Source organism: Pavona decussata, unplaced genomic scaffold, assembly GCF_977016875.1.
Source record: "Pavona decussata unplaced genomic scaffold, jaPavDecu1.1 SCAFFOLD_602, whole genome shotgun sequence".
Taxonomy (NCBI): domain Eukaryota; kingdom Metazoa; phylum Cnidaria; class Anthozoa; order Scleractinia; family Agariciidae; genus Pavona; species Pavona decussata.
In genome coordinates, this window is record NW_028145860.1 from 1,189,683 (window position 1) to 1,215,000 (window position 25,318).

Sequence of the window (25,318 nt, forward strand, 5' to 3'; positions counted from 1 at the left end):
TAAGCTGTTCCAAAGTTCGGGCGCCTGATAATGCCAGGACTTAAACCCAGTGGTGTTAACCTTTGGCATTGTCAGAATGTCCTTACCTCTCAAGGGATATGTTGTTTTTCTTTGTGATATTAACTCAATCAGACTGTTCGGGTTTGTGCCGTGATTTACAAGTGTATAGATTGTACGAAGAATTTTATGTTATCTTTGCTCCAAAACTTCTCCTTGTAATGTGAATGCTTATAAATTTCAACCCCTGAGGTCATGAGAATTAAGGATATGACCACCCAAGGTAAATTTTCTTGATAATTTTATAACTTCTCCCCAGTACTTAAATATGAAAAGTATGGGGACAAGATGGGAGAATTTGTTCTCTGATATAATTTAAGGTTAAAGAGTTAATACTAATGCCCTTGACGTGGATGCTTTGAGTTTCAAAGGCAATCAACTATTTTCTCCACACTCACTCCACAAGAATTTGGAAGATTGAAAAGGTCAATATTATTGTCAAAACTGGAAAACCAATCTGCAATCTTCAAAGTGCGAGGCAGGTACAAAAATGATCTCATTCGAACCTGTCCAAGTTGGTTTTAAACCCAAGTACCTCCTTTGTTTTCACTTTTGCTTTTCATTTTTGTTTGTTTGAATATATTTGCAAATTAATCTTCCTTCTTTGGTGGAGCTGAAATTTACATATGCTGATTGAAATAATATTTTCTCTGTTTTGCCTTCCAGCAAATGCTGCCATTTCGTATACTTCTTTTCCAACTTGAGAAAAAAATTCTTTGTCCACCAGTATGCAAGTTGCAGTTTCAGAGCTTGTGTCAAATTGCAGGTGCATAATCTGGTTCATATCATATCATCAAAGAAGCATTCACATGGCACTGCCACCATGATCGCAGTTCTGGAGATGAGAAATTATAAAAGCATGACTTCTCTCTTGGACATACAAGCAAACTCAACTTTGTTTGAAACCCATCTTGGTTTTTGTTATCTTGCAATATTTTACTTCATTTTATCATCAATACATAGTCCATTGTGACCGCTATTAGATAAGGTGTCAATGATGATCGATGTCATTCATTTTCATTGCCACCACCTTGAGGAAATGACCTCAAGATCATTCAACCAAGATTCATCGAAGTTGATCAAGGATTACTAAAATAGACTACAAAAGTAAACACATCAAAGAAAACCTACAAAACAGTGGATTTGTTTGACAAATGTCAACATTTTGATTGAAATGCCTATCAAAAAATGCGCATAAGGGTGCGTTCCTTTGATAAAATCCGAAACCAGTTTTTTGATCCAAGATCACTCGGTTCGTGGTGTATCAAAGGACCAACGAATCCACTCTGGGTAAGGATTCGTCGGTTCCTTTAATGCACCATGATCCGAGTGATCTTGGATCAAAAATTTGCTAAACTACCAAGCACCCCTCTCCCCCAGGGTAACAATAGACTGGGTCGAGTATTGATCCCAGACTCCTGGCCGCGCAGAGAGCCTTCCCACTTCCTTGTCACTGTTGCTAGCTGAACTAGTTCACAGATTAGAAACAGAATGGACCGTCTTACAGTCGATCTGGAAAATGCCATTTGGAGGAAGTTTGTGGGAAGCTCAATGCCACCTCAGTTTTCTTACGTTTGCTCCGAAAAGCCAAGGGAAGCAGTTCTCGGGAGGACAGTTTGCTATATTGTATCTGCTGTTGTGGTACATGAAGGTCGTGTTTTGATGATGAGAGAAGCCAAGAGGTCTTGTCGAGGAACGTGGTATCTACCCGCTGGGAGAGTTGAACAAAACGAATCTTTAGAAGAAGCTGTTGTGAGGGAAGTGCTGGAGGAAACAGGCCTTCACTTTCAATCTAACTCAATCATTTGTATAGATTCACAAGGGACGAGTTGGTTCCGCTTCACTTTTTCCGGCATTATTACCGGTGGAAAGATTAAAACTTTACAGGAGCAGGACTCGGAGTCCATGGAAGCGGGCTGGTTTACAGCTAAGGAAGTTTTTGATTCTCTGACTCTCAGAGGTACTGATATTCGTCCTTTGATAGATGCTGGACTGAAATGGTATGACACCAAACAGGAGAGATCCATCTGCAAGCTCTTACCTGTAAAGAAACCCCACAAGCATATCATGATAAGATTGGCTGTAGTAAAAAGATTGGAAAAAGAAGGCAAGAAGTCGTTGCATTGTGTAGTGTTTTTTAACAAAACAGCAAATACTCTTCCATGTTTTCCACATGTGGTTATAGACAAAGATGATTGGGCGGAGGTTACCTCTGTGATTGACAGGTTGATGAGAGACACTAGCAGTGGAGTAGCTTACAAGACCCTTGGCTACCTTAACATTGAACACACTGGGAAACCTCATGGTGAAGCTGATGGGTTATGCCTGACAGTCATGGTTGAGATATTTATTCCGGTGGAGAGTGGAATCTTGAATGACAATTACCAGTGGTATGAGATAGAAGAAAATGATCTCAGAGATAAAATATGGGACCTCATGGAAACTAAAGGGTGTGTGGAGCTTGTGCAGCATTAAACAATAAATACAAATTTATTAAAAGTTCATTTGACCCAGGGGTGCTCTGTATAGTGGACCATACTGGGAGGCCCCGCCCAAAAGGGGTGCCTTTTTCACACTTGTAGTATGTGAAAGGGTAGCAAAATTTTTAATTTTTTATTATGTGAGAGGGTTGGAACAATAGAGTTTGAATTGTAAAGGTAGCAATTGAATCCAAAGATTAGAAATAGGGGAAACAAAAACTGAGAAGAATTTCTAACAGAAATTACACCACAAAGCTTATGCTTGCCACCAGTGAAGTAAGAGGATATTCTTTCATCTTAAGTGTATCTTTGAGGGATAAGAAAGGGAGTATCTCCCTGCCCCCCTCCCCTTTGCTCCACATTTACCCCAGCACACTGCTGGGGGTAAGGGGGTAAATATGGCGGTAACCCTGAAATGGACTAGCATCCCATCCAGAGGGAGTAGCACTACTCCAAGTTGCTTCATGCTACAGAAACTGGTTAAGCTCTGGCCATTTAGGCCTTACTATAAACACAAATCCCTTTTAGGGGTGCCTTTAGGACAAAAGATTAATGGACCCACCCCTCTTGAGGATGTAGTCACGGGTTGGTCAGGTGTTATTGTTACAAAATGCTCAAAATAATTGTGGTGTTTATATAGAGTTATAGGAGAAAATATATCAAACACAAGGAAGAGAGTTTCATCCAATTTCCAAATACCTAGAAGTTGGTTTAAGAAAAATCAGCTGTGCCTCGATTTTTGAACTCACTTCTTAATGTTTGTAAATCAGATGAAACAACTTTTTGAGTTTTGCTTCTCAACGCATTACGACTAGCAAAAGTTTTTGCTTTTTCAAAGCAAAAGTTCACCAAAGTTTATGATAATTGCGGTAAGATCACATTTCCAAACCTTGTTCACAGTACTGATTTCCTTTTTTTGCAGTTATGAGAAATGCACAGATCCAGAAAAAATCCATACCCACCCCATGGAAGGTCATTGGAAATTCCTAGGGGGAGGGGAGTCTTAAAAGTTAAAATTTTAGAAGCAAAGTAAGAAGCAAAACTGGAATTTCCTGGGGGGTGGGATGGATATATTCTGGAACTACACAATACACTCATGTGTAAGTCTGGGGAAACAAGAAATGGTGATGGAAACGTGACTTGTAAGATCGGCCTTTCCACATCAGTTTGTTTTTTCTTCCAAGCTTCTAATGGTGTTTCAATTTATTGTATAGAAATCATTAGACAGTTTATTCTAATTGTGCAGTTCCAGAAAAAATATCCACACTCCCCCCACAGAACGTTTTTGTTTTGCACCCCCCTCCCCCCCCCGGACCCCCAGGAAATTCCAGTTTAGCTTCATACTCTGCTTCTAAAATTTTGACTTTTTAGACCCCCCTCCCCCAAGGAATTTCCAATGACCTTTCATGGGGTGGGTATGGATTTTTTCTGGAACTGCACATTTGCAAAATGATTACAATGGGACTACTGTAAGATCAAATAGGACTCTAGGATGAGTTTTGGTATAATAACCCATTCTACAAGGTCAAATTTGAATTAGTATGATGCAAAGGTTTAAAGGATACTAGATGTTTCTGACTGTTAACAACTATCAGTAAAAAGCGAAAACAAAACACATTTTCACATGAAGTTTGGCCTGAATTTTATATATGCTTACAGTAGTGAGGTATAAAAGCATTGTCTCAGTAGATCTCCGTGTGCATAATTGCTGAGGCCTTGGAGGCCCTCCTTTTCTGCACTTTTATTTATTTATTTATTTATTTATTTATTTATTTATTTGTTTATTTGTTTATTTATTTTTATATATTATTATTATTATTTTTTTTACCCGATCAAACAAACGATTAGTTCATCTGTCATAGTTATTTAAGCTGCTCTGCCACCAACCTTCAAATCAAAGTTAATTGATTATTGTAATTTCTTTCGTTTTTTGGTACAAATAAAATGTTGTTGTTGTTTTGTACGTAGTACAATATTTTTTCTTATTTCTCCTCAATTCCCATGCCTGTACAGTACTGAAATGTGGAAGCATAAAAGATGCCAGTATGGAGAAAGTCAACAGAATTTTATATGCAACATGCTGTGCAAATATCAGGGTACAGTACTGCCAAAGGATTAATTGAAGGGGTGAGTGGAAAAAAGCCCTAAGTGACTTCTGATCTTATGTCAAATTGTCCTTTGCTCATACAAGGAAGAACAAGGCAATTTGTTAGGAGAATTAAGCAGTCAATCAGATGTCACTTAAGGCTTTTTTCCATGCACCCCTTCAATTTAAAAGTTGCTTGTAGTTTTTTAGAGTTTCTTCAATGCATACTACTATTCTTAGGCTTTCTTCTCCACTTTGCAATCAGATAAACGGCTTATCAAAACGTCTTTCAATAAATTTACAGCCTGGTAAGTACTTCGTGTGACCGGAAATGAGAATCTACCGGAAGCTTAGTATCACGTGACCAACTCAGCTGTCCCGCAAAACAAACTCATTCATTTGGAAAGATAATATGACAAATTCCCGAAAATTCAAAGTATGTTGGTTTATATCTTCGGGGACCAAGACTGTTTCATTGGTTAGAAACTTATACATATTAATTTTATCTTAAATTAGATCTCCGGACGGTTTTGATACGGCAAAGAGACTCAAACATGTCGGGAAATATGGGCAGTTCTGTTTGAAGGTTTGGTAAGTCCAATACTGATAAACTAGTGAACTAAACTTGCGCTTAAAATATCACAGAATGTTTCTCCATTTTTACGGAGAAATAGCCGAGCTTCAGTAATAACCAAGTCATTTTATCTTACTTCTTCGGTTTTTCTGGCGGGGTAAGTTAAATTGGTAATATTTAAGCTTAAATGTGGGTTGTAAATAGCTGAGCTGAGCTGAGCTGAGCTTTAACAATAAACATAAGCTTATTTGTTTCGCTGCTTGCCTTTTCAATGCCGGCTGTTAAACTGCTGTCGTTTTGTTATATATACCAGTTGTCTCCATAGAAGTTAATTTCACGTAGTGAAGCGACCATTTTTTTTTTCCGGGCTGGGACAAATTATTTGTCCCAACCCGGGAAAAAATGGTCGCTCTGAAATTGGAGAATTTCAAATTCGTGCACGACATCAATTTGCTCAGCAATTTTAGACTGTTTCAGATGTTTCGAGTCCTTAGTAATGGAGGGATTGCTAGACGAAACAAAGGATTTGCTTATATTTTAAACAGCGGTGGTGGCAGTTTGTTTTTGAATTAATACAGACTGGTGTTTAAGCTAAAGTCCAATTCTACAGGTGTAGGCATATATATTTTGCTGTAGATAAGATAAGCTTAAAAGATTATTTTCCCTAAATAAGTTACATTTTACTAAAATACGCGATATGGAAATTTTCCAGGGGAGATTCAAATCAATCCTTTTATGTCTAATATATTTTTTTAATACTTTTTCTCAAAGGAATAAAACTATATTGCAAGCGTCACTTCCAAGGAATATTTATAATTTTGTTAACCATTTAATTTTTTTTATTTTTTGCTTAACAGATAGCTTTTCTCACTATATTTTCTCTTTTTATTTCAAAACAATTTTGCCCAATAAGTTTAATTAAAAATGCCTTGAGGATATGCTTATTGCTCTCAAAGACTTACAGCTGCCCACCTGTCCAAAGAGACAAAATATCAATTTGCAAAAAGCTCCCTGAGTGTTGAGTAGATAACCAGAGATATTGTTTATCTCTCTCTTCTCTTGTTTCAAAGATATCAGCAAGCAGAAGTTCATAAGAAACTGCAGTCAGAGGTCTTTTTTCACAGTAAAATCGAACACAAACAGGTCACATATATCTTTGTTGGAGTGGAAAAAATCAATATTTTCAATAATTTCAAGAAATTTAAATACTAATTAAAAAAGGGCACATTTTTTTGTTCCTACACCTGCCTGCTTCCCCCTCCCCTCCCCCGTCCCTTCCTTTCTGTCCCCTGGCTTTTCCAATAACAAATAATATGGACAGCAGCTAAATTTCTGGCAAAAGTAAATAACAGATGTTTGACTAAAGTAAATTCCCACTATAGCGGACTCTATTAAGGACACCAATCTCGAGGGTGTCCACAATAAAGGGAATGGAGTTGACTGTATAAGAAGACATTTAAGCACATCCTCTTTATAACCCTCTTCCTACTTGAGTATAAATACTGAAAAACACAGGTTAGCACCATAGGAAAGTGCTGCTTAGCTCTCGTTTGATCAAGGTGGAACCCACAGACTCAAAGGTTAGCAAACCTTTGGGTTGGTCGATTTGCATGCAACAGGCTGACAACAATCCTACGAACCTATAATGATTGTTGCATGTGACACAAAATGTCACAGGGTTTTGAAACAGGCAATGCTGACTACAGTTGCATGACTCGCATTCACCACAAAGATATGCAATCCTCCAGGATACAGAACAAATCTCCTGGTGCCCTGTATGGGTTACCAAATCTCCCAGATAAGAGGGACTTTTTATCATTTCTCAACAGTAAACTAAGATTTCAACCAGATATTTTCCCCAAAATCCAAATTTTAAATATATATATATATTTATGGTTCCTGGGTGCATTTTCTTCCATCTTTCACCAAATCTATTGTAAGCATAATTTATAGAAACCATAGGAAACAAAGCAATTTTTACAGGAAAGTATGAATGAGTCAATTTTTCTTAGCAGGGGTGGTGGGTTGATTTGGGCCTTATTTTAGGGGGGGGGGGACATTTTGGGAGAGAAGTGGGTTGATGATTGGGGGTTAGGGTTAACACAAAAGAAAGAAACTTTCAGAAAAAGATTTCAATCAATTCTCTAAAGGTTGCTATCTACAGCATGCAGTCACAATTAATCCAACATTGTACCATCTAAATCTGCCTTTACTTTATGTGTCTCAAGGTTGGATGTGGGATAAAGGGATATAACAAAAATAACCTTTTGTCTGTTTTGCAGACATTCTGCAAGAAATAATATTCTAAAATGACAAATCCTGCTACTGTACCAACACCTGTGAAAGATGTCCAGGGTGATCGTCGATGGATGAGCATGGTGAGGAATTAATAATTATTCATACTGGGAAGTAGTATCCACTATACATCTCATTCAATGTTTCTGTTACATATTTTATAATAGTATTATTAACTCAACTGTTGAGTGGTCAAATGGACGATGTAGTAGTTACAATTACAAGTTAATGCCAGCTGCAAATAGCTCTTTAAATTCATGCAGTCTTTTGCCAGCAGTATTACAAAAGAAAACAACATTATTATACAAAGACCAACTTGCATTGACATGCACAGTGTGAATGGCCAAATAGTAAGACAGTCGTGTCTTCTCTGAGAGTCAATTTCAACTTGATCAAGTTGATTATAAGTCATGGAAGGCTATCACAAAAACACAGAGTGGAAGCTTACTAATTGGATAATTGAAGGAGTCCACAGAATAACACTCTAAGTGGCTTTAGATGTAAGGTCAAATTCTCCCTTTGTTTCACAAGCAAATGCAAGGCAATTTGGAAGGAGAATCCAGCAATTTATCAGGAACCCCTTCAATTAATGTGTTTTCATGCAATAGATGCTGGCATTCTTTTGGTGAATTAATTATTAATGTTTCATTTTTTGTTTTCATGTTGTTTTCTCTTCAGCATGAGCGATTTTTGCATGAGGCCAAAGTTTGTCAATGTGATGTTTTGTTCATTGGTGATTCAATCATTCGAAACATGTTTGAAACTGAGGTATGGTTAATATGATGGTAATATTTAAATTGGAGATGTCATGGGTTAGTTTTTCCAGTTATCAAGTAGCAGTGACCAGAAAAGAACCCATGAAGGTGGGAAAATACAGAGAGGGTGGGCATGAAAAGGTGGGGGGTGGAATACAACAATAAACACAACACCATCTACCATGCCTACCCTTCTCAGTGGACTTATACTAATCATCCCTCCCCATGGGATGCTTCTTTGGTTTGCCCCCCTCTCCCATCCCCTGCTCCCTTCGTCCCTCTGAAAATTCTAATCCAACATCATTTGTGCTAACTAGTTTAAAAACTTTGGCTTTTGCCTCCCCACCCTTTACACTCTAATGGAAAGTTTGAACCTCATAAATATTGTTATTGGTACATTTTATACTTTCGAAGTTATTTCCTGTGAAGTTATCCATTAGTTGATGTCATAATAATTCGTTAACTCAAAGTTGTTTCCTGTGAAGTTATCCATCAGTTGATGTCATAATAATTAGTAGAGGGGACTCATTGTCCCCTCCACTAACTATGTTGACATGTTTGAATAGATTCATTGTGCCACTTCTGCATGGCTCACCACTAACAATTTAATACATTTCTAATTATTCCATTGAATTTGACCTGGAAACAGTGGATAGAAGAGGCACTCTGTGGAATCCACTGTAATTGCCATTATTTGTTTATTATTTTATTTATTTGTTTTAATTAATGTTAACCATAATATAAGGCTGACATTTTATCTTGCATGTTTTTAGGCCTGGGATACTAATTTTGCACCCCTTAATTCTCTAAATTTTGGAATTGGAGGAGATTGTACAGAGCATGTTTTATGGAGAATAGAAAATGGAGAGCTGGATGGGATTAACCCAAAGGTATGAAGATATTGCCTGATTTCTTTCATTGCAGTCGAACCTCTACTATTGGCGACCTGTCCACGACAGCCATGTTTTTTGTCGCGAATTATTGTTATTCATTCATACAAATTATCCTCTAATGACAAACCCCCCTTAAGGGCCACTTCTGTGGAACAACTGGAAAATTATGCTGTCCAAAGGTTGGCATCAATGCCTAGAGGTTTTGCTGTACAAGTTAGACTGCAAGCTTTCACTTTGACAGGGTTCATTCTGGAGTGTTGTATTGCAGGATAATTGCAGCAAATAAAATTGTATTGACACACAAAATCTACGCAAGCACATGGTGCACAATTTCTGTGAAGAAGGTGGAGGTTATGTTCCTATTGGGGAGCAGCAATGACACAGTGGTGAAAGCACTTGCCTCCCACTAATGTGGGCTGGGTTTGATTCCCGGAGTTGATCAATGCCATATGTAGGTTAAGTTTGTTGTTGGTTCTTGCCCATGCAAAGAGAGGTTTTTCTCTGGGTACTCCAGTTTTCCCCTCTCCTGAAAAACAAACATATTTCCAAATTACTATTCCATCTAGAAAGTGTCCCCAAATTATATTATTAGTGCTCTGCACTAAATACATCTATACTTAAATAAAGTGGGGTTTTTTTTTGTTGTTGTTGTTGTTGTTGTTGTTGTTTTATTTATTTATTTTTATTTTACAAAGTCACCAAAGTATGCAATTTATAAAAAAGTTCCAGATCTCAAAATATTGATTGTACCACATCAATTATTTACTGTTAATTCTCAAGTTTGTACGAGAAGTTCAACTATCTTGGACCCTGGCTTTTGTGAAAAAAGGCCCCCCTAAAATCTTTAAAGAGAGTCTAATTAAGACAATTTCTAGAGTAAACCCTGCTTTTACTATTATTTTGTAGCTGTAGCTGTCATGAGAATAACTGAATGTTAGTAGTGAATCAGTAAATTGAGTAGCAGATATGTCTCCCTTGTCTCAACTCATCTTAACTAGCTTGCTTAAAAATTTTTCAAATCCATTCTTGTAACAGGTTAATGACTTTGCGACCGTAATAATAATATTTAGTTTTAATTTCAGGTTGTTGTGTTACTGATTGGCACAAACAATCACCACAGTAGTGCTGACCAACTTGTAGAGGGAATTGAAGTAATTGTATGGAGTATAACAAGCAAGCTACCATCTGCTAAGGTCATTGTACTGGTAAGACAAGGAAATTTTTTTCTACAAATTGTTGTCACTTTTTCTCTGACAGTCACTTCTCTCAATTAAAGGGGCAGTATCATGGGAGATCGATGGGAGATATCATGATTTTTGGCCAAAATTCACTAAATTTAAACTTAATGAACACTGTGTTAATATATTTCTCAATTGCTAATTTAAAGAAATGTTAATAGTGATTCTAAGACGAAAGGTTGAACCAAAATATAGTACAACCGGCGATTTTAGTGCGTTACAACAGCGAAATTTGAAAACGTCTGCCAGACGTTATCAAATTTGAACCCCTCTCCATCTTGGTCATCTGCCGGCGAAAATATCCGTGGATAGTTTCTTTGCATTCTGATAGTCTTTTAATGGAATTTTGTCATTATATCTTGGCTGCTATCAACCGAATAGCGTCTTTCCAATTCTCAGTGTGTTTCTAAAAATAGCGTGATACTGTCCCTTTAATGATGAAAAAAATATAAAAAAAAGTTGTGCAATGTTTGGATTTCATCATGACATCATTCTCAAGCTTAAAAAAATGACAGTCAATAAAACTTCATAATTATATACATGGAGTTCACAAAGACTTGCTTGCATAGATAGAATAAAATTAAGGAGTAGAATGGCAAATATTCAAATAATGTATGCCACATTGTCGACAGATTTTAAACATGCATCACATTCTTTTGTATTGTACTTTGATTCTTCAACATTTTTGATTAATTCTTCATTAAAATTGATGAAGTTTGGAAGTAATTTATCTAACACTAGGAAGTATGTTTCGTTGGTTTTTCAAACACCAAGAAGTAGGTTGAGAAAACAAGGCACAGCCGAGTGTTTTTAACCAACTTTGAGGTGTTTGGAAATCGGAGGAAACACTCTTGTTCATGTTTGATATTGCTTCTCAAATCAATTAGAAAATAATTTGTCGAGAAATTCAAAGCATGAAATGTCACCAGATTTTATGATAATTAAGATTATATATGGAAACCTCCTTCACAGTTCATGCACTGTGGTAGTAATTTCCTTTGTTTTCAAATGTATTGAAATATTCAAAGTATTGGACAAGTCTGAGGTACTACTAACAGAAGAAAGAAGTGAGAAGTGATTGGTGTGAAGGAATAACAATAACTTAATTATCTATTGTTTTAGGGTCTCTTACCCAGAGGAAAACAGCCCAACCATCTTCGAGAAAAACACTTTCAAGTTAACCACGCCCTCAAGGAAGTCCTCTCTGCTATTCCTAACTCACTCTATCTGGACTCTGATCCAGGTTTTGTGAGAAGTGATGGTTCGATCAACCATGAGGATATGTTTGATTATCTTCATTTGACTAGAAGGGGATACACAAAATTTGCTAAACGCATTCATGATGTGGTTCTTAAATTTTTAAAGTACCCTGATGCTAGTTCATAAATATAGCTTTATTACTGATCTCCAAAGGCAATCTATATATGTTTTGCACCAAAGGGTACTCACATTGCATTAAGCCATTTTGTTCAAGCATAGTGTCTGGGATTAGACCACTGGCCTGAATTAGGTTGTGGCTTGAACTAAAAGGGGGAGAGGCTACAGCTGTAACCTGAAATTATAGGGTAAAAAATATTATTTTTTAGTGAATTTTAGTCTGAAAATTATTCAAATGTTGTAAACCTGATGTTAATTTATAAATCCAGTTTTATTACTGACTAAGCAATGAAGCCCTATAGAATCAGAACCATATTAAGTAAGAGGAAAATTTAGTGACCCTGGAAAAATCCCTCAGGGCACTTGCCTAGTGGTTAAGCTTAAGTTAGATTATGAGTGAAACCAAAGGGTATGTTTTTCAATAATCCATTTGCTTATTGACCATTTTGGTCTAAAATCTTTAATGTATGTACTGTTGACTGCCCTAATGTGTGGCAGTGGCGATGAGTGAGTGTTGTGTTGTATGGAAAGGGGTGTGGCTTCATGTTAATTCTGAATTAGTGTAACAAAAAACGATATTTTAGTTTAAAATGGGTTTAGAATTTTTGAGCACCACATTGCATATCTAGTATCTATATAGTACAGAATTTACTGACCCTGCAAAAGCTCTGCAGCAGCTCTGTGTTGGAGTTGTAGAGATGTGTTTACCATCCAAGGTATTTGTTTGGGAGTCATTTTATTCAAGCAAATGCTATAGAATTTGACCATCCTGGTTTGAAATAGTGTTTGTTTTGTCTATAATTTACAAAAGGGTAGATAAACAAAGGGTGTGGCTTCAAAAAGGGGACACGTTAGTTTGAAGTAGGGTAAAAAAATTAATGTATTTTAGTTAAAAAAGAAGGTTCACAATTCTGTGTTCTGGTTTGCACAGTCCAGTCAAGTGTACAATAACAACTCTCCAAAAGAAATGATCTCAAACTCAGTGGTTTCCAAAATTTATTGGGCACAAAATAGAATATTTTTGTCATAAAAGTATGATTTAATCTGAAATAGGTTTCGTCGTTTAACTGCGAAGTTGTTTACCTCCCTTGTCCAAAATTCCAAGAATCTCCGCCCCACCCCTCCCGTCCAAGCGATGAGGCTTGACACAAAGAGAAAACCGCCGTCGATTTGTTAATTGGTTAACGTTTTCACATTTATAGACTTACTTAGTAAAGAGCTACTAGTTAGGATAGAACTGTGCAACTGACTGCTTAGCCGCTGCCATGATACTACCAGAGATAAAAGGCAAATTTCATGAAAGACACAAACATTTACAATCATTTACATTTCAGTAATAGCAAACTTTACCGAAGGCTTTTGTTTTCAATGCAAAATTTGAAGAAAGCGGCCTTTGTCCAGTCAGTTTAATTTGCAGTCTGCACTATTTTTGAGATCATAAACATAAGTTGATTATCACGAGTTTTGGGAATGGAGGATAAAAAAGAAAAAAGGGAAAAAAGAAACGTGGATAATTCTAAGCAAAGTCGTGCATATGTTTCCACGTGTCAAAATTTTGACTGGCTCATACAAAGGTGGACTTTTCATAATGATTTAGCCAGTTTTTGAGAGAAACAACCCACCAACCGAAATGGTAGTTTAAGAACTGAGATATTTGTTTGTTTGCGACATCCGTCATTACGTTCAGAAATTTATAGCATTTTTCTTAATTCAAAAGAAATGTGGGCTAGAAATCTATATTTTGCACAAATTAACCAACACAACTTTCCAACCTTGGGTACCATCAAACATTGAACAGCATATTGATTTCGCCTTAATTATATCTTCCACGGATTGAAATAAAAAAAATGGTATTCTACTGCTTGCCTTTATGGTTTCACGAGCATTAAATGCTACGATAATGATACTTGGAGGGTATATAGGGCCAGTTATTTAAACAGAGTCTAACTTAGGCCGCGGCTTAAGACAATCAGTGGGCCTCCAAATCAGTTTATAAGTTGTTTATTTTAAGTAGTACTACCTAAATAGTTTTCTAGTCTGGGATGCAAGCCTTCTTGTTACTGTCGGCAGCAGACAATATTTAGATATGATTGTTGGTAAAATTGAAAATGGCGTAGAACGTGGTTTTGTCAAACACCGTCTAAACTGTCTTTTAATAACTGACCCATAGTGTTTCGAAACTGTGACGTCACAGTAACGTCATATGTGCGTCATCGTTTCCCACGGGCCGCCATCGTGGAGGTCTCGATTCGTAGCTATTTACCCTAAACCACAGAAAAGCAGCACAATTAACTCGAAAGTAATCACAACCAACAAATGAACGCTAACATTGTGTAAAATGACATTTTACAACGAGCTCAATCTCAAAAATGTTAATCTTCGTTAATTTACTCGAAGTATCGTATAGTTCAACTCGGTAGAGCTATAATACTCTTCAAGCAAATTTACACCAGATTATCCGATAGTCCAAAAAAACTGAACTGGTCGTTTTGTCAAGTTTTTAAGACGTGCACAAGCCCAATATTGTTGAAAAAAATGATAGTTACAAGAAGAAAGAACGAGACAAATTACAGAAGAACATATATGATTTTTATTAATTTAGTCGATAGAGATATGGCCGTGTGGTAGAGGTCTTGGTAAATACCGTTTTAAAATTACTACAATTTGTGCCCATAAAAACTAATGCCTTACAATATAACAGTTTTGGCAACTACCTTAAAAAAATTTCTTGATTTTGTCATCAACTGAACATGGTTGTCATCATTATCAAATTTGTTCTTTTTTCGTTTTTGTTGTGGACCATTATTCTGCGCAAATAGTAAGTATTTTTTCAGAGGTTAAAATTTACAACATAAATTAACTGAACTGAAAATACACACTTGTACAATTAAATCAGCCTTGTATTAAATACTGTCAGTATTGACAACGCTTCACTTCTCGGTTCATAAGTTTAGTAACGAACTGCGGTAATGAAGCTTAGTACTTTTTCAGGAGCTTCAAAACTGTCCGGTATGTTTTTCGGCCTCATCGGCCTCGTGGTGAATGAATGACAACATTCTCTTCCAAACTGTAAGTCATTTCAAACCGATCACGCGGTGGTGATCTCCGTGGTGAGAGGTTGACGATCTTCTGTTCGAAACTGAAAACGATCACCGAGCCGTCACGTGGTGACGCTAGTGGTGAATGGATGTTCGCCTTCTCGTCCAGAGCGGAAACCATTTCTTCAAGATCAGGTGAACTCGTCAGTGGTGACTTAAAAACGATCCCTTCGGAAATTGAAACCATTTCAAAACGATCACATGGTGATCTCACTGGTGATTCAGTTTGAATGACCTCTTCCAGACTGGAGCCGCGATCTGGTGAAGACGTAAGTGGTGATTGGATAACAATCCGCTCTTCAAGGCTTGAAACCATTTCAAAGCGATCACAGGGTGACGAAGACGGTGATTGGATTACGATCCGCTCGTATCTGAACGTCATTTCAGTGGGATCACGTGGTGACTTGGTTTGGTCACGTGGTTTCTCTTCGAAACTGGGAACCTTTCCATTTCGATCACGTGGTGACTTTAGGGGTGAGTGAATAACTATCTTTTCTTCAAAACTGGAAACCATTCCACCGCGATCACGTTGTGACTTCAGTGACCATTGAATAAAGATCATCTCCTCCAAAGTGGAATCCATTCCAGTGCAATAACTTGGTGACTTCAGTGGCGAGTGAAGAGTGATCTTCTCTTCCAAACCGACAGTGCGTTCGGTTGATGAATTCGTATTGTCCTCCAAAACGGAATTCATCCCAGTGCCATCACATGGTGAACTTAGTGGCGAGTGAATAACGATCATCTCTTCGAGGCTGGAAACCATTTCAAAGCGGTCATATGAGGACGTTAGTGGAGATTGGATGGCAATCTGTTCTTCAAGACTGGAATCCATTTCGGTGCTATCACATGGAGACGTTAACGGTGATTGGATGACAATCTTCTCTTCGAGGTTAGAAACCATGCAAATACTTTGGCATGGAGATTTCACTGGTGGGCAGATAACCTCTTGGAAGCTGGTCTGCGAGAAATACAATTCAGTTTGAGGACCTCCCCTTGTTTGATTTTGCCTTCTACGTCGAAGGATATTTGACTCTTGTACATCATGCAAGCGAATCGTCATGTCGCACTCATTATCTTGAAATAGACACTGCTTCAAGGCCAGTGATGCGTCCGTTGTGTTCAGAGCTTGACTTCCTTTTACCTCACGTTTACTTCCTCCTCCCTTTTGATTTTGCCTTCTACGTCGAAGAAGACTTGACTGTTGGACATCTTGTAAATGAACCATTATGTTTCGCTGATTAAAAGCGATCGATGTTTCCTCTTCCTTCGGGGCTTCAGTTGCTTGCTCTGATGCGCCAAAATAACAGTGTTTGGAAATGGATCGCAAACATCTGCTCGGTGTCGATCCCTTCGTGGCCATGAGTGTGGCCAGTTGCTTTGGATTCCCTTGGTTAGTTGCTAGTCGCATTTCAAATTTTGGGATTGTAAAGTTGTCCACTGAAAGTTTCCTGGGGTAACACTGGAAGTCGTTTTTCTCATTATCTCGGAGAGTCTGTCGCTGGATATTTTCGTAGTTCATCTTTTCAGTCTCTTTCCTGTTTACGACTAAACTCGAAAATTAAATGACGAAATTGCCTCCTTCAGCACACTTTATACGTTAATTGCTGAGAACAACATGTTGTATCTAGTGCCTTACATGGTAATTCGCAGAATATTTAAAAAAATCGTTAAAATGCAAATGACGCATGATTTAAAAGACAGTTGCCACACCCTGGACCAATTGCTGCGGTTGTAAGAACCTTAGAATAGATCAAAAGGTAACGCCGCAATCTAAGTCACACTTCCTTTTTCGAAGATATATGCCAAACCCTATGTATATGTTTTGCAATTGTTGTAGCGCAACATTGTTCATTGTTTTGCAGCTGAAAAAGATCGGAACTCAAAAACATTCAACAAGAAAAACAGCAATTAACCTCAGCCAAAACGTCTTCCATATTAGAAGACAGTTTCCACGCCCCAGAGTAATTGCATCATACCGCATTGCCTAATATTGTGAAGTAATGGTGCAAACTAATTTCAAATGACGCCGAGGCAACGCCCCATTTTTTTTAGTAAAAAATACCGGCACGCCTCTGAGTTATTTTTGCCTTCTGGAGCCCAGAGCTCAATCATTTCAGTACCTTCCAACACATTACTTCACAATCATAAGAATTGACCGGACTTTGAACGATCAAACAGCAACGCCGCATTCTTACTTGAAACGCTTCTTTGGAGGAAATTTGACACACCCAGAAGCTAATTATAGATTAGCAATTGAACTCGGAATGGTTCAGTAAAGCCGATTAAAATGGTCAAAAAGTAAGACCTCAATTTCAGTCATTTCTCACTAATTTAGCAAGTGAGCTGCCTCGCCTAAAAGATGAATCAGTTCCGCGCCACGCCCAACATTACTCTGTATCAAAAGTAAGAGCCAAAATCAAAAAGCAACGCTAGTCAAAGCGCCCCTTTCTTGGACAACAATTGAGAGGAAAATGGAGTCAGTTCTATCAGCAATGGATTGAGTACTCTTTTCACAGGATTACCTCGCGATGATAATAAGAATCAAATGCAAGCGAATGTTGGTTCAAGATTTAATTCAATATCCAGCCTCAAGCTTGATGTTCGATGCGTTTGAAGACCAATGAAAAAGACAAAGACTACCAACTTCATTGTAACATTTTATTTTATCTACCTAAACCAATTACTTTCATGTTTACCTAGTTTTCGCTACACCTGCCTCAATTTTCTACCCCCCCCCCCCCCTCCCCCACCACCATCCAAAAAATAGTGACCTCTTTGAAAGTCGGCAGAGTTATCAGTCAGTTGAATAATTTTGTTCAGATCAATTGTTCATTATCTGAATAGTTCTAATGCAAAGACAAATTTACCTGGCATGCAGGAACGCACAAAACATGCATGTTTATAGGTTACACGTTTATGAGCATATTGTATATTCAAATTACCAAGAATCCTGGTTTAAGAAGTTATTCATTCGTACTAACGGTTAATATCAGATCTTGGCTTGAAAGAGAGTGAATGCTGTTCGATTCGCAACAAAGCTAAAAGGTACCAGGGAATTCCTTCTCGCTCTGTGTGATCTGCAATGGCTCAATATACCAAAGTGTGATAAGTAGTGTTTGTTATCCAGTTTTGGAGGTTCAGAGTTGAGTACGTTACTGTCTACAGTGCAGACTAAACGTGTTCGTTTCTCGGTGGCGTCATTTGCAAGTGTCTTTATTCTAGACCAGGCAGCCGCACACCGGTCGCACACCTCCAACTTTTGTACTTTGCGCTTATGTAACAGTAAGAGTGGAGAGTATAAATTAAAAAAATGTCAAATAAATGATACTCTTCGTCCATCAAAAGATTTAAACACCGGAATATTAATCTGTGGTGGAATAACATGATTCGCGTACCAGTGAGAAGTAAAGTGCTGTGTTGCAAAGAACCTGTAGCTAGCAAGCAGTATCAGGGAGGGTACACGATACAATGGCAAGTTTGTATGAACGGAGAAATCACCGCGAACAACTCAACAAGAAAAACAATTATGAACGAAGCCTGCGAAAAGCTTTTAGAGGGAGAACTCGGAAATATTTTTGAGTCTTAACAAGCAAGTGAAGTGACTTAATGACTTGAGTTGCATTCATACTCTCTCTCTCTCCCATGTAAATTAATTAAAACTGTTTCTAATTACAAGTATTGTACTTTTTCCCTTTTTGCGTTAAGTACTCACTACCTCCTTCCACACATTTTAAACATTATCGTGTATAAATAAAACTTCTTAACACGAGTTTGGAAAGGACGGCCCTCTGTGAAGACGGCTTAATCAACAGGCTGTACGTGATTGGTTTAAATATTGGCATGTTTCTTCTGATTGGTTGGAGAACGTTGAATAAGAGTTTTGGGAACCTATTATCAACTGAACCGAATAAAACGTAATATTAGCGGATGATTCAACAGTGAGTGTCTAAGCCGAAGCCGAGGCCGAAGCTATAGCATCATGGATAAAGTAAATCTGGAAAGAAATGTAAGCTGGGACCAAGAGCCGTCCAAGAGTATAGCCATAAGAGAAAAATGGAACAACTACGTCGAACATGCAACCTTACATGGAATACAATACGTATTCACAAGTTCAACGATTTGGCGACGGGTCTGGTGGGCATTCTTTCTATTGTCCGGAATCGGATACTTTTCGTTTCAATCTTCGAAGCTTTTGAAAGAGTATTTCAGCTACCCGGTCAACACGAAGGTTTCTCTAGAATACGAGACATCGCCTGAATTTCCAGCGGTCACCATCTGCAATTTCAACATGTTCAGGCAGTCGATTATAGATAGGATCCGTTTTGGTGAAGACATTATAAAATACGCGCAGAGACACAAAATTGCTGGACTTGATGGAATTCAAGGAAACGGAAGCAAAATTGACTGGAGCCGTTTTGAAAATCTTAGCATGTCTCACCTTTATGCTACAGGAGGGCATCAAATGAAAGATATGCTAATGGATTGCTCTTGGATTGGAGAAGAAACTTGTACTTATCGCAATTTCACCCCAGTTTTGACTTCTATGGGTCTTTGCCACACTTTCAATTCAGGTAAGATTGTGGTGTATCTTATTATGTTGAAGCTAGTTGAGATTTATAATGTTGGCATTTGAATTGCATAGTTAGCACTTGTTAAACAGATAACATTTATCACAACTGTTTTCATCTTTCGATCTAAATTTAATTCCGAACCAGGAGTTGCCCCCCAAAACAAAGCTACTTGCTGTGTGTTGATATCGAAGTTTTGCATCAGTTTGATACTATAGAACTAATGCGGCGGAAAACCAGAAAACAAGCAGATCGAATTGATATATTTAAACAGGGAAAGAGCTTTCTTGTCAATTCAACACTCGTATAAGACAATCATTTTGTCTTTTTATAAAATCATTTTCTTCGGTTTTTAACTATTTGTAATAGACTTAGTTAAGTATTCGCGTTTAATTGTTAACACATAGACTCCAAAAACAAGTGGTCATTATGTAACTTGTGCTAAAACTGGAAGAAAACTCATTCATTTTCTTTGTTTGGCAAAATATACGTATGTTGTTATCTTCCGACATTGTATCAGAAATTCTGACTCAAATTGCCTTTGAACGCTGAAATTTGTCGCTGGAATGTCTTCAAAACTTGTTTCCTACTAGGTTACTCACTTCCAATCAACAGAACAGCATGATATGTTACGAACGTCAATTTAGTCATTCTTTCTGGAATCAATTATTAAGAGAATAATACAACGAACCTCTCCGTTTTAATTTATTATGACGATCCGAAATTGGCTGTCTGTGAAGAGTAAGATTATTTACTTAATTACTTATATTATTTACTTATAAAATTTATGGCGACTATTTTCTCTTTTTCGGCCTACATTTTATTCTAAAACGGGAGTTGCCGGCCCCCAACATGAAGCAATTGTTTCGTTAGAAAATACACGTGTCCCTTGCTGTGTGTTAATTTCGAAGTTTTGCATCAGTTTCATAGTATGGAACTAATGCAATGGAAACACCCAGGAAACAGATCGAATACATAATAATTTTGTCAATAAATAATATAAATAAAAATCGAATAAAGAATAAACTAGAAGTATGGCATATCCGAAGTGACACCTTTTGGGATTTGCAGTAATGTTGGAATGAGTATTAAGGCTTTATAACGCGGGTTCCAGAAAGAATTGCATTATAAATAATGATTGAAGTACGAAGACAATGGTAGCTCGGAAAATTGAATTTAAAGCAAAGAAGAAAACTGAATACAAACACAACACCAGAGATCACTGAAACCCAGCAATTCAACGCCACCTGCCTCCAATTTAAATTAAATTTTAATTAATAACGAGGTCCTATTGTGTGGCTTTGAGAAATGCACAACAAGAATGCTGATTGCGTAGATGGCTAATCAGGCGAAATCTTCTTTAAACACGTTGTTTATTTGCCTTACTAAAAGATGAAAACATTTAAATTACAAGTCAAGGTAATGGCAAGGAGACCTCAAGAAACCACCAGGCTTATAGGAGAGGCCACTTTGGCTGTCACTAATAAATAGAAAATATGGTGCTGCGTAAGGGTGGCTTGGTCAATTCATGATTTTACAAATAAAAACTCCAACATTTTTTTTCTTAAAGGTTAAAAACTAGATGAAGAAGTAATTGATATTGGGAGAGAGTTCCAGATTTTGGGACATTGGTAAAGGATTGTAAAAAAGGATTTGTCAAACAAGTTGCACATAACTTTCCACGGCGTAACACTGCATTAAAATAATACAGTATACTAAGGATCTTTTCTTATGCTTTAGGTCGAGATGGAAAAGAAATCTTAAAAGTAAGCAACGCTGGAGCCAAGTTTGGATTACGCCTTATGTTAAGCATACAGCAAGATGATTATTATGGCCTGGTGACGAGACGAGCGGGGCTTAAGGTCCTTATTCATCACCACGAGACACCACCTATGGTTGATGAACTTGGGTTTGCCGTGGGGCCTGGCACGAGTACTTTTGCAGCGATCAGAAAAGAAACGGTACGCGAGACTTGCAGTACACACAGCCGTGATAAACTCATTTGAAATGGGGAAGAGTTACCCAGTCTTAGTGTCATTAGAATAGCCAAAAATGTATTTGTTTCAATGTCTACTCTCAATTTTACGCCCTTTTTCCACGATGACACGAGGCGGGTGTTCTGGACTAATGCCGATTAGTATAAATCTACTAGTGTTCTATCACGAATGCCGTTCTCTGATTGGCTACGCTACTCGCTATCTATTCTGTGATAGATATTGAGTAGCGATTTTCAACAAAATGGCGGCCACTTTGTACCGTTTTTGTAGTGTCTGCGACGAGGATATAGATAATTTACTTGCTTAGTTTTGCACGACTAGTAGATTTATACTAAAACAATTAGATTATTCGCTCTCGATTTCTATGCGTGATAGCTGATTCGGGCTGCGCCCTCATCAGCTATCACGCGATAGAAATCTCGAGCTCATAATCTAATTGTTAATTAGTATAAATGTACTAGTTTTCTATCACGAATGCCGTTCTCTGATTGGCTACGCTACCCGCTATCTATTCTGTGATAGATAGTGAGTAGCGGTTTTCAACAAAATGGCGGCCGCTTTGTCGCGTTTTCGAAGTGTCTGCGATGAGGAAATAGATAATTTACTTGTTTAGTTTTGAACGACTAGTAGATTTATACTAAAACAATTAGATTATTTGCTCTCGATTTCTATGCGTGATAGCCGGATTCGGGCTGCGCCCTCATCAGCTATCATGCGATAGAAATCTCGAGCTCATAATCTAATTGTTAACTAGCAATCCCATTTATCTCATTTATGTCTGAAATAACATTGCACAATGATTTATTACATACTATAAGTAAGGTTATAAAAAGATGAAATTGTTACAAACGATAAAAAAGGATAATGTCATTGCATGCTGTCGATGTTCGAGTTCAACTGTTCCTTAACTTCTGCCTTTACTTATAAAATGTTGCAGGTACGAACTCTCAAATCACCTTTCGGGAGCAACTGTACAGATTCTCAAATCACCAATCTTCTCGGCTACACAAAGTACACGACTTCTGTTTGTCTGTTGACCTGCCATACAAGATACCTTGTTGAAAAATGTGGCTGCAGAGATGTTAAACTTCCTCGTAAGTACTGATTATCCAAATCTGCTCTGTACCTTTTTTCGATGTCTGGTGCTAGCATACTTTGTAGGCCATTTCCGAGTTGCTTTGAACCTCATTATGAAAGCGAGGCTAAGAGCAAAGTTCTTATTATGATAATTAGTTGTCATTCATTTGCAAACAACTAATTTTCGTATGAAAAGCTTTTCACTTAGCCTCGAGGTTCACAGCAATTCGGAAATGGTTTATTGTTTGATCTCTGTCTAATAACACTTTGCTCAGAGTTTTCAATTTCTGATTTCAATGGCTATAATATACACTGTTTATTTTCCTCTCTGATGCGAGTTTTTGAAAGAATCTCGTATTAAATTTTGGTCTATCATCTTCAGTTCCAAGAGAAAGAGAAAGAAAATGTACAAAAAAGGTACAAGATTACCCTCCTCTACCTTTCTTTAAAGATTCTTTGAAACAGCAGTTATTTGACGTTTTCAGACGTTTTTGTTGTTGTTGTTGTCTTGGCTTTCAATTTCGAATTTTTTGCACGGTGACTAAAACATATTTTCTCTAGCAACAACAAAGGCTTGATGCATGTATGTTATTCTCCTTTTAGCTGTTGACAATACCAAAGAATGTGGCGTCAGTCAAACAGCAAACTGTGTATTCCCTGAAAATGGTAAGGACAGTTATATAAAAAAAAATAACATTATAATAATAATAACATTTAAGGAGGAAATCCAACTCGAAAAGGCGGTATTCAGTCCAGCCCTCCTAATTAATTATTAACCTTATTAAATACAAAATAAATGAAAATGAATAAAAGGAAAAAATATGCTCCTAATATTTAAAAGAGTCAAATTCTTCAAGTAGAAAGTTTCCGACACTCAAGCCTCTCCTTAACTGTTAGCTACATAAGGAAAGGCCGTGATTATACTTTTTTTTCCATTTTACGATTATCTAGCGACATTTTAGTCTGTATCAAAGTCTGTTTCAAAGTCTTCAGCACATTTTTAAAAGCGATCACGACCAAAGATCATGCTTACATTTTCAGATACTGTTCAGGACTACACATCCTTTCAGTTTGCATTTTCTTTCGCGTGACATCGTTCTGCAATGATTCCTGTTCAAAATCTGAAGATTCCATCGCTTTCAATTCCGACGCGATTGATTCAATCTTTGGGTCACCCGGTGAATCATTAAAATGTATGCATTTTCAAATAGCCAGAACAGATTGGTGTGGTGATTCCTTTGTTTGCGAACTTAGTTTACAATCTTCTGGAACACTCTTCTTTACATTTTTAAAATGAAGATGCTATCTGTTGTTCTCTGCAGACAAATTTAAGAAGAACATCGGTAATATATGCAAATGTCCAATTCCCTGCCACACAATATCTTTCAAGCCCGTCGTGTCCTACGCGAATTTTCCGAGCGAAGAACTTCTCCTTGAACTGCTGAGATTAAACGTAGGAAATGCTTCAAAAGGGAACAGGACAATTTATCGTAACTTTGTGAGGTAAAACTACATCTAAAATAATGATCTGTTATTTTGATGTTTAATCAAACCAATAACTAACTAATGGTTGAGAATGATGTATTATTCAGTAAGTGACACAGGCTAAGCTTACTCGGAAAAAATCTGAGTGCTCCTATCAGGAGTCGAACCTAAGACCTTCCGATTACTAGTGGTTGTTTCGGGATGTTTTTCTGGATAGAGATCTCACGTTGATGACGATAGTCTTCCAGCTGCTACAGCCGGAATGAAGCGATGAAAAATTTTCCGGCTCTGAGTTCCGTACAGTAATGGAAATTGTCAAAGCTACTATACTCGAACAGGACTCACCAAACCACAAAATAGATGGTGGTCACTGCCTGAAACCCCCTCCCTTCTCAATCTCAAAAGATGGTGTCTTTATTGTATAGCTACCCTTCTATCCAGCAGTAGATTCAACCTTACTTTTTTGTTTATCTAGCAATGCTGACTCTTGCTAAATGAATATTACTGGGTCAACTCAAATAGCCAATAAAATGTTTCCGGTAATGTTCATGAGATAGGTGGTGGCTTTGATAACCCCCCTACCCCAGACAAGGTGGGTCCTCTTCAAACAAACTTGTTATGACCAGGTCCCCAATGTACTCAAAAACCTTCTGTCAGGACTAGCAGGACAGACAGAGTAGTTCACATACAAAATGCACCAGTTCGTAGATCGGGTTATATGTTAGTCCTTCAAGTAATATATCAAACACGAGGAAGGGTGTTTCATCCGATTTCCAACTAATACCAAGAACCCCGTGGGTTGCAAAAGCGAGCCGGCGCAACCAAGTTTTTTTTTTAACCAACTTCAAGGTGTTTGCAAATTGAATGCAACACTCTTTCAAGTGTTTGATATAGCTTCTTAAACCGTTAATAATTCTTGGAGAAATTCAAAGTAAAAGTTCACCAAATTTTATGATAATTTAGATCACATTTCCAAAGCTCCTTCACGGTAATGTTTTCTCTTGTTTTTTCTTCATGAATTATTAGTGAGTTTGAGAAATTAATTTGAAATAGCAGATATGGATGGAACGAGTCCTTGAATGGCACGCGCTAACGAACTCACCAGTCTGGCTAGCAAAACAAAACTGCATAGCTATCTACCTGACTGACTGACTGACTGACCGTCTACCTAAGGGCCTTACTGACTGACTGACTGACTGTCTGTCTGCCTGAGGGCTTTACTGACTGTCTGACTGACTGACTGACTGACTAACTGTTTGCCTGAGTGCTTTACTGACCGATTGACTGACTGCCCGTAGATCGGTCTCTCTAGTGGTAGGTGTCTAACTGATTGAATGC

The 25,318-nt window shown here is 37.6% G+C and overlaps 3 protein-coding genes across 4 annotated transcripts in view; all 3 read left to right on the forward strand.

Moving 5' to 3' along the window:
• The first annotated feature begins 1,478 nt into the window (after positions 1-1,478).
• Positions 1,479-4,306, forward strand: LOC146449263 (8-oxo-dGDP phosphatase NUDT18-like). The gene has a single exon (XM_085101171.1). The coding sequence runs from the start codon at positions 1,549-1,551 to the stop codon at positions 2,530-2,532; it is 984 nt and encodes a 327-aa protein (XP_084957297.1). The 5' UTR covers positions 1,479-1,548; the 3' UTR covers positions 2,533-4,306.
• Positions 4,307-4,994: 688 nt separating this feature from the next.
• Positions 4,995-13,460, forward strand: LOC146449264 (platelet-activating factor acetylhydrolase IB subunit alpha1-like). 2 transcript variants are annotated; one of them, XM_085101172.1, is made up of 7 exons: positions 4,995-5,059; positions 5,140-5,214; positions 7,480-7,575; positions 8,171-8,260; positions 9,021-9,137; positions 10,223-10,345; positions 11,501-13,460. In XM_085101172.1, exons 3-7 carry the CDS (start codon positions 7,507-7,509, stop codon positions 11,762-11,764), a joined length of 663 nt encoding a protein of 220 aa, XP_084957298.1. In that variant the 5' UTR covers positions 4,995-5,059; positions 5,140-5,214; positions 7,480-7,506; the 3' UTR covers positions 11,765-13,460. The 2 variants fall into 2 exon arrangements, with proteins under 2 accessions (XP_084957298.1, XP_084957299.1); XM_085101173.1 differs by having other exon boundaries at positions 5,007-5,063.
• A 5,174-nt stretch (positions 13,461-18,634) lies between these two features.
• The window catches only part of LOC146449265 (acid-sensing ion channel 2-like), an 11,580-nt gene continuing 4,896 nt past the window's right edge, over positions 18,635-25,318 (forward strand). The window contains exons 1-5 of the mRNA XM_085101169.1: positions 18,635-19,424; positions 21,162-21,382; positions 22,356-22,512; positions 23,099-23,161; positions 23,818-23,998. Coding sequence (XP_084957295.1) covers positions 18,833-19,424; positions 21,162-21,382; positions 22,356-22,512; positions 23,099-23,161; positions 23,818-23,998 — 1,214 coding nt within the window. The 5' untranslated portion in view covers positions 18,635-18,832. The remainder of the gene's footprint in view (positions 19,425-21,161; positions 21,383-22,355; positions 22,513-23,098; positions 23,162-23,817; positions 23,999-25,318) is intronic.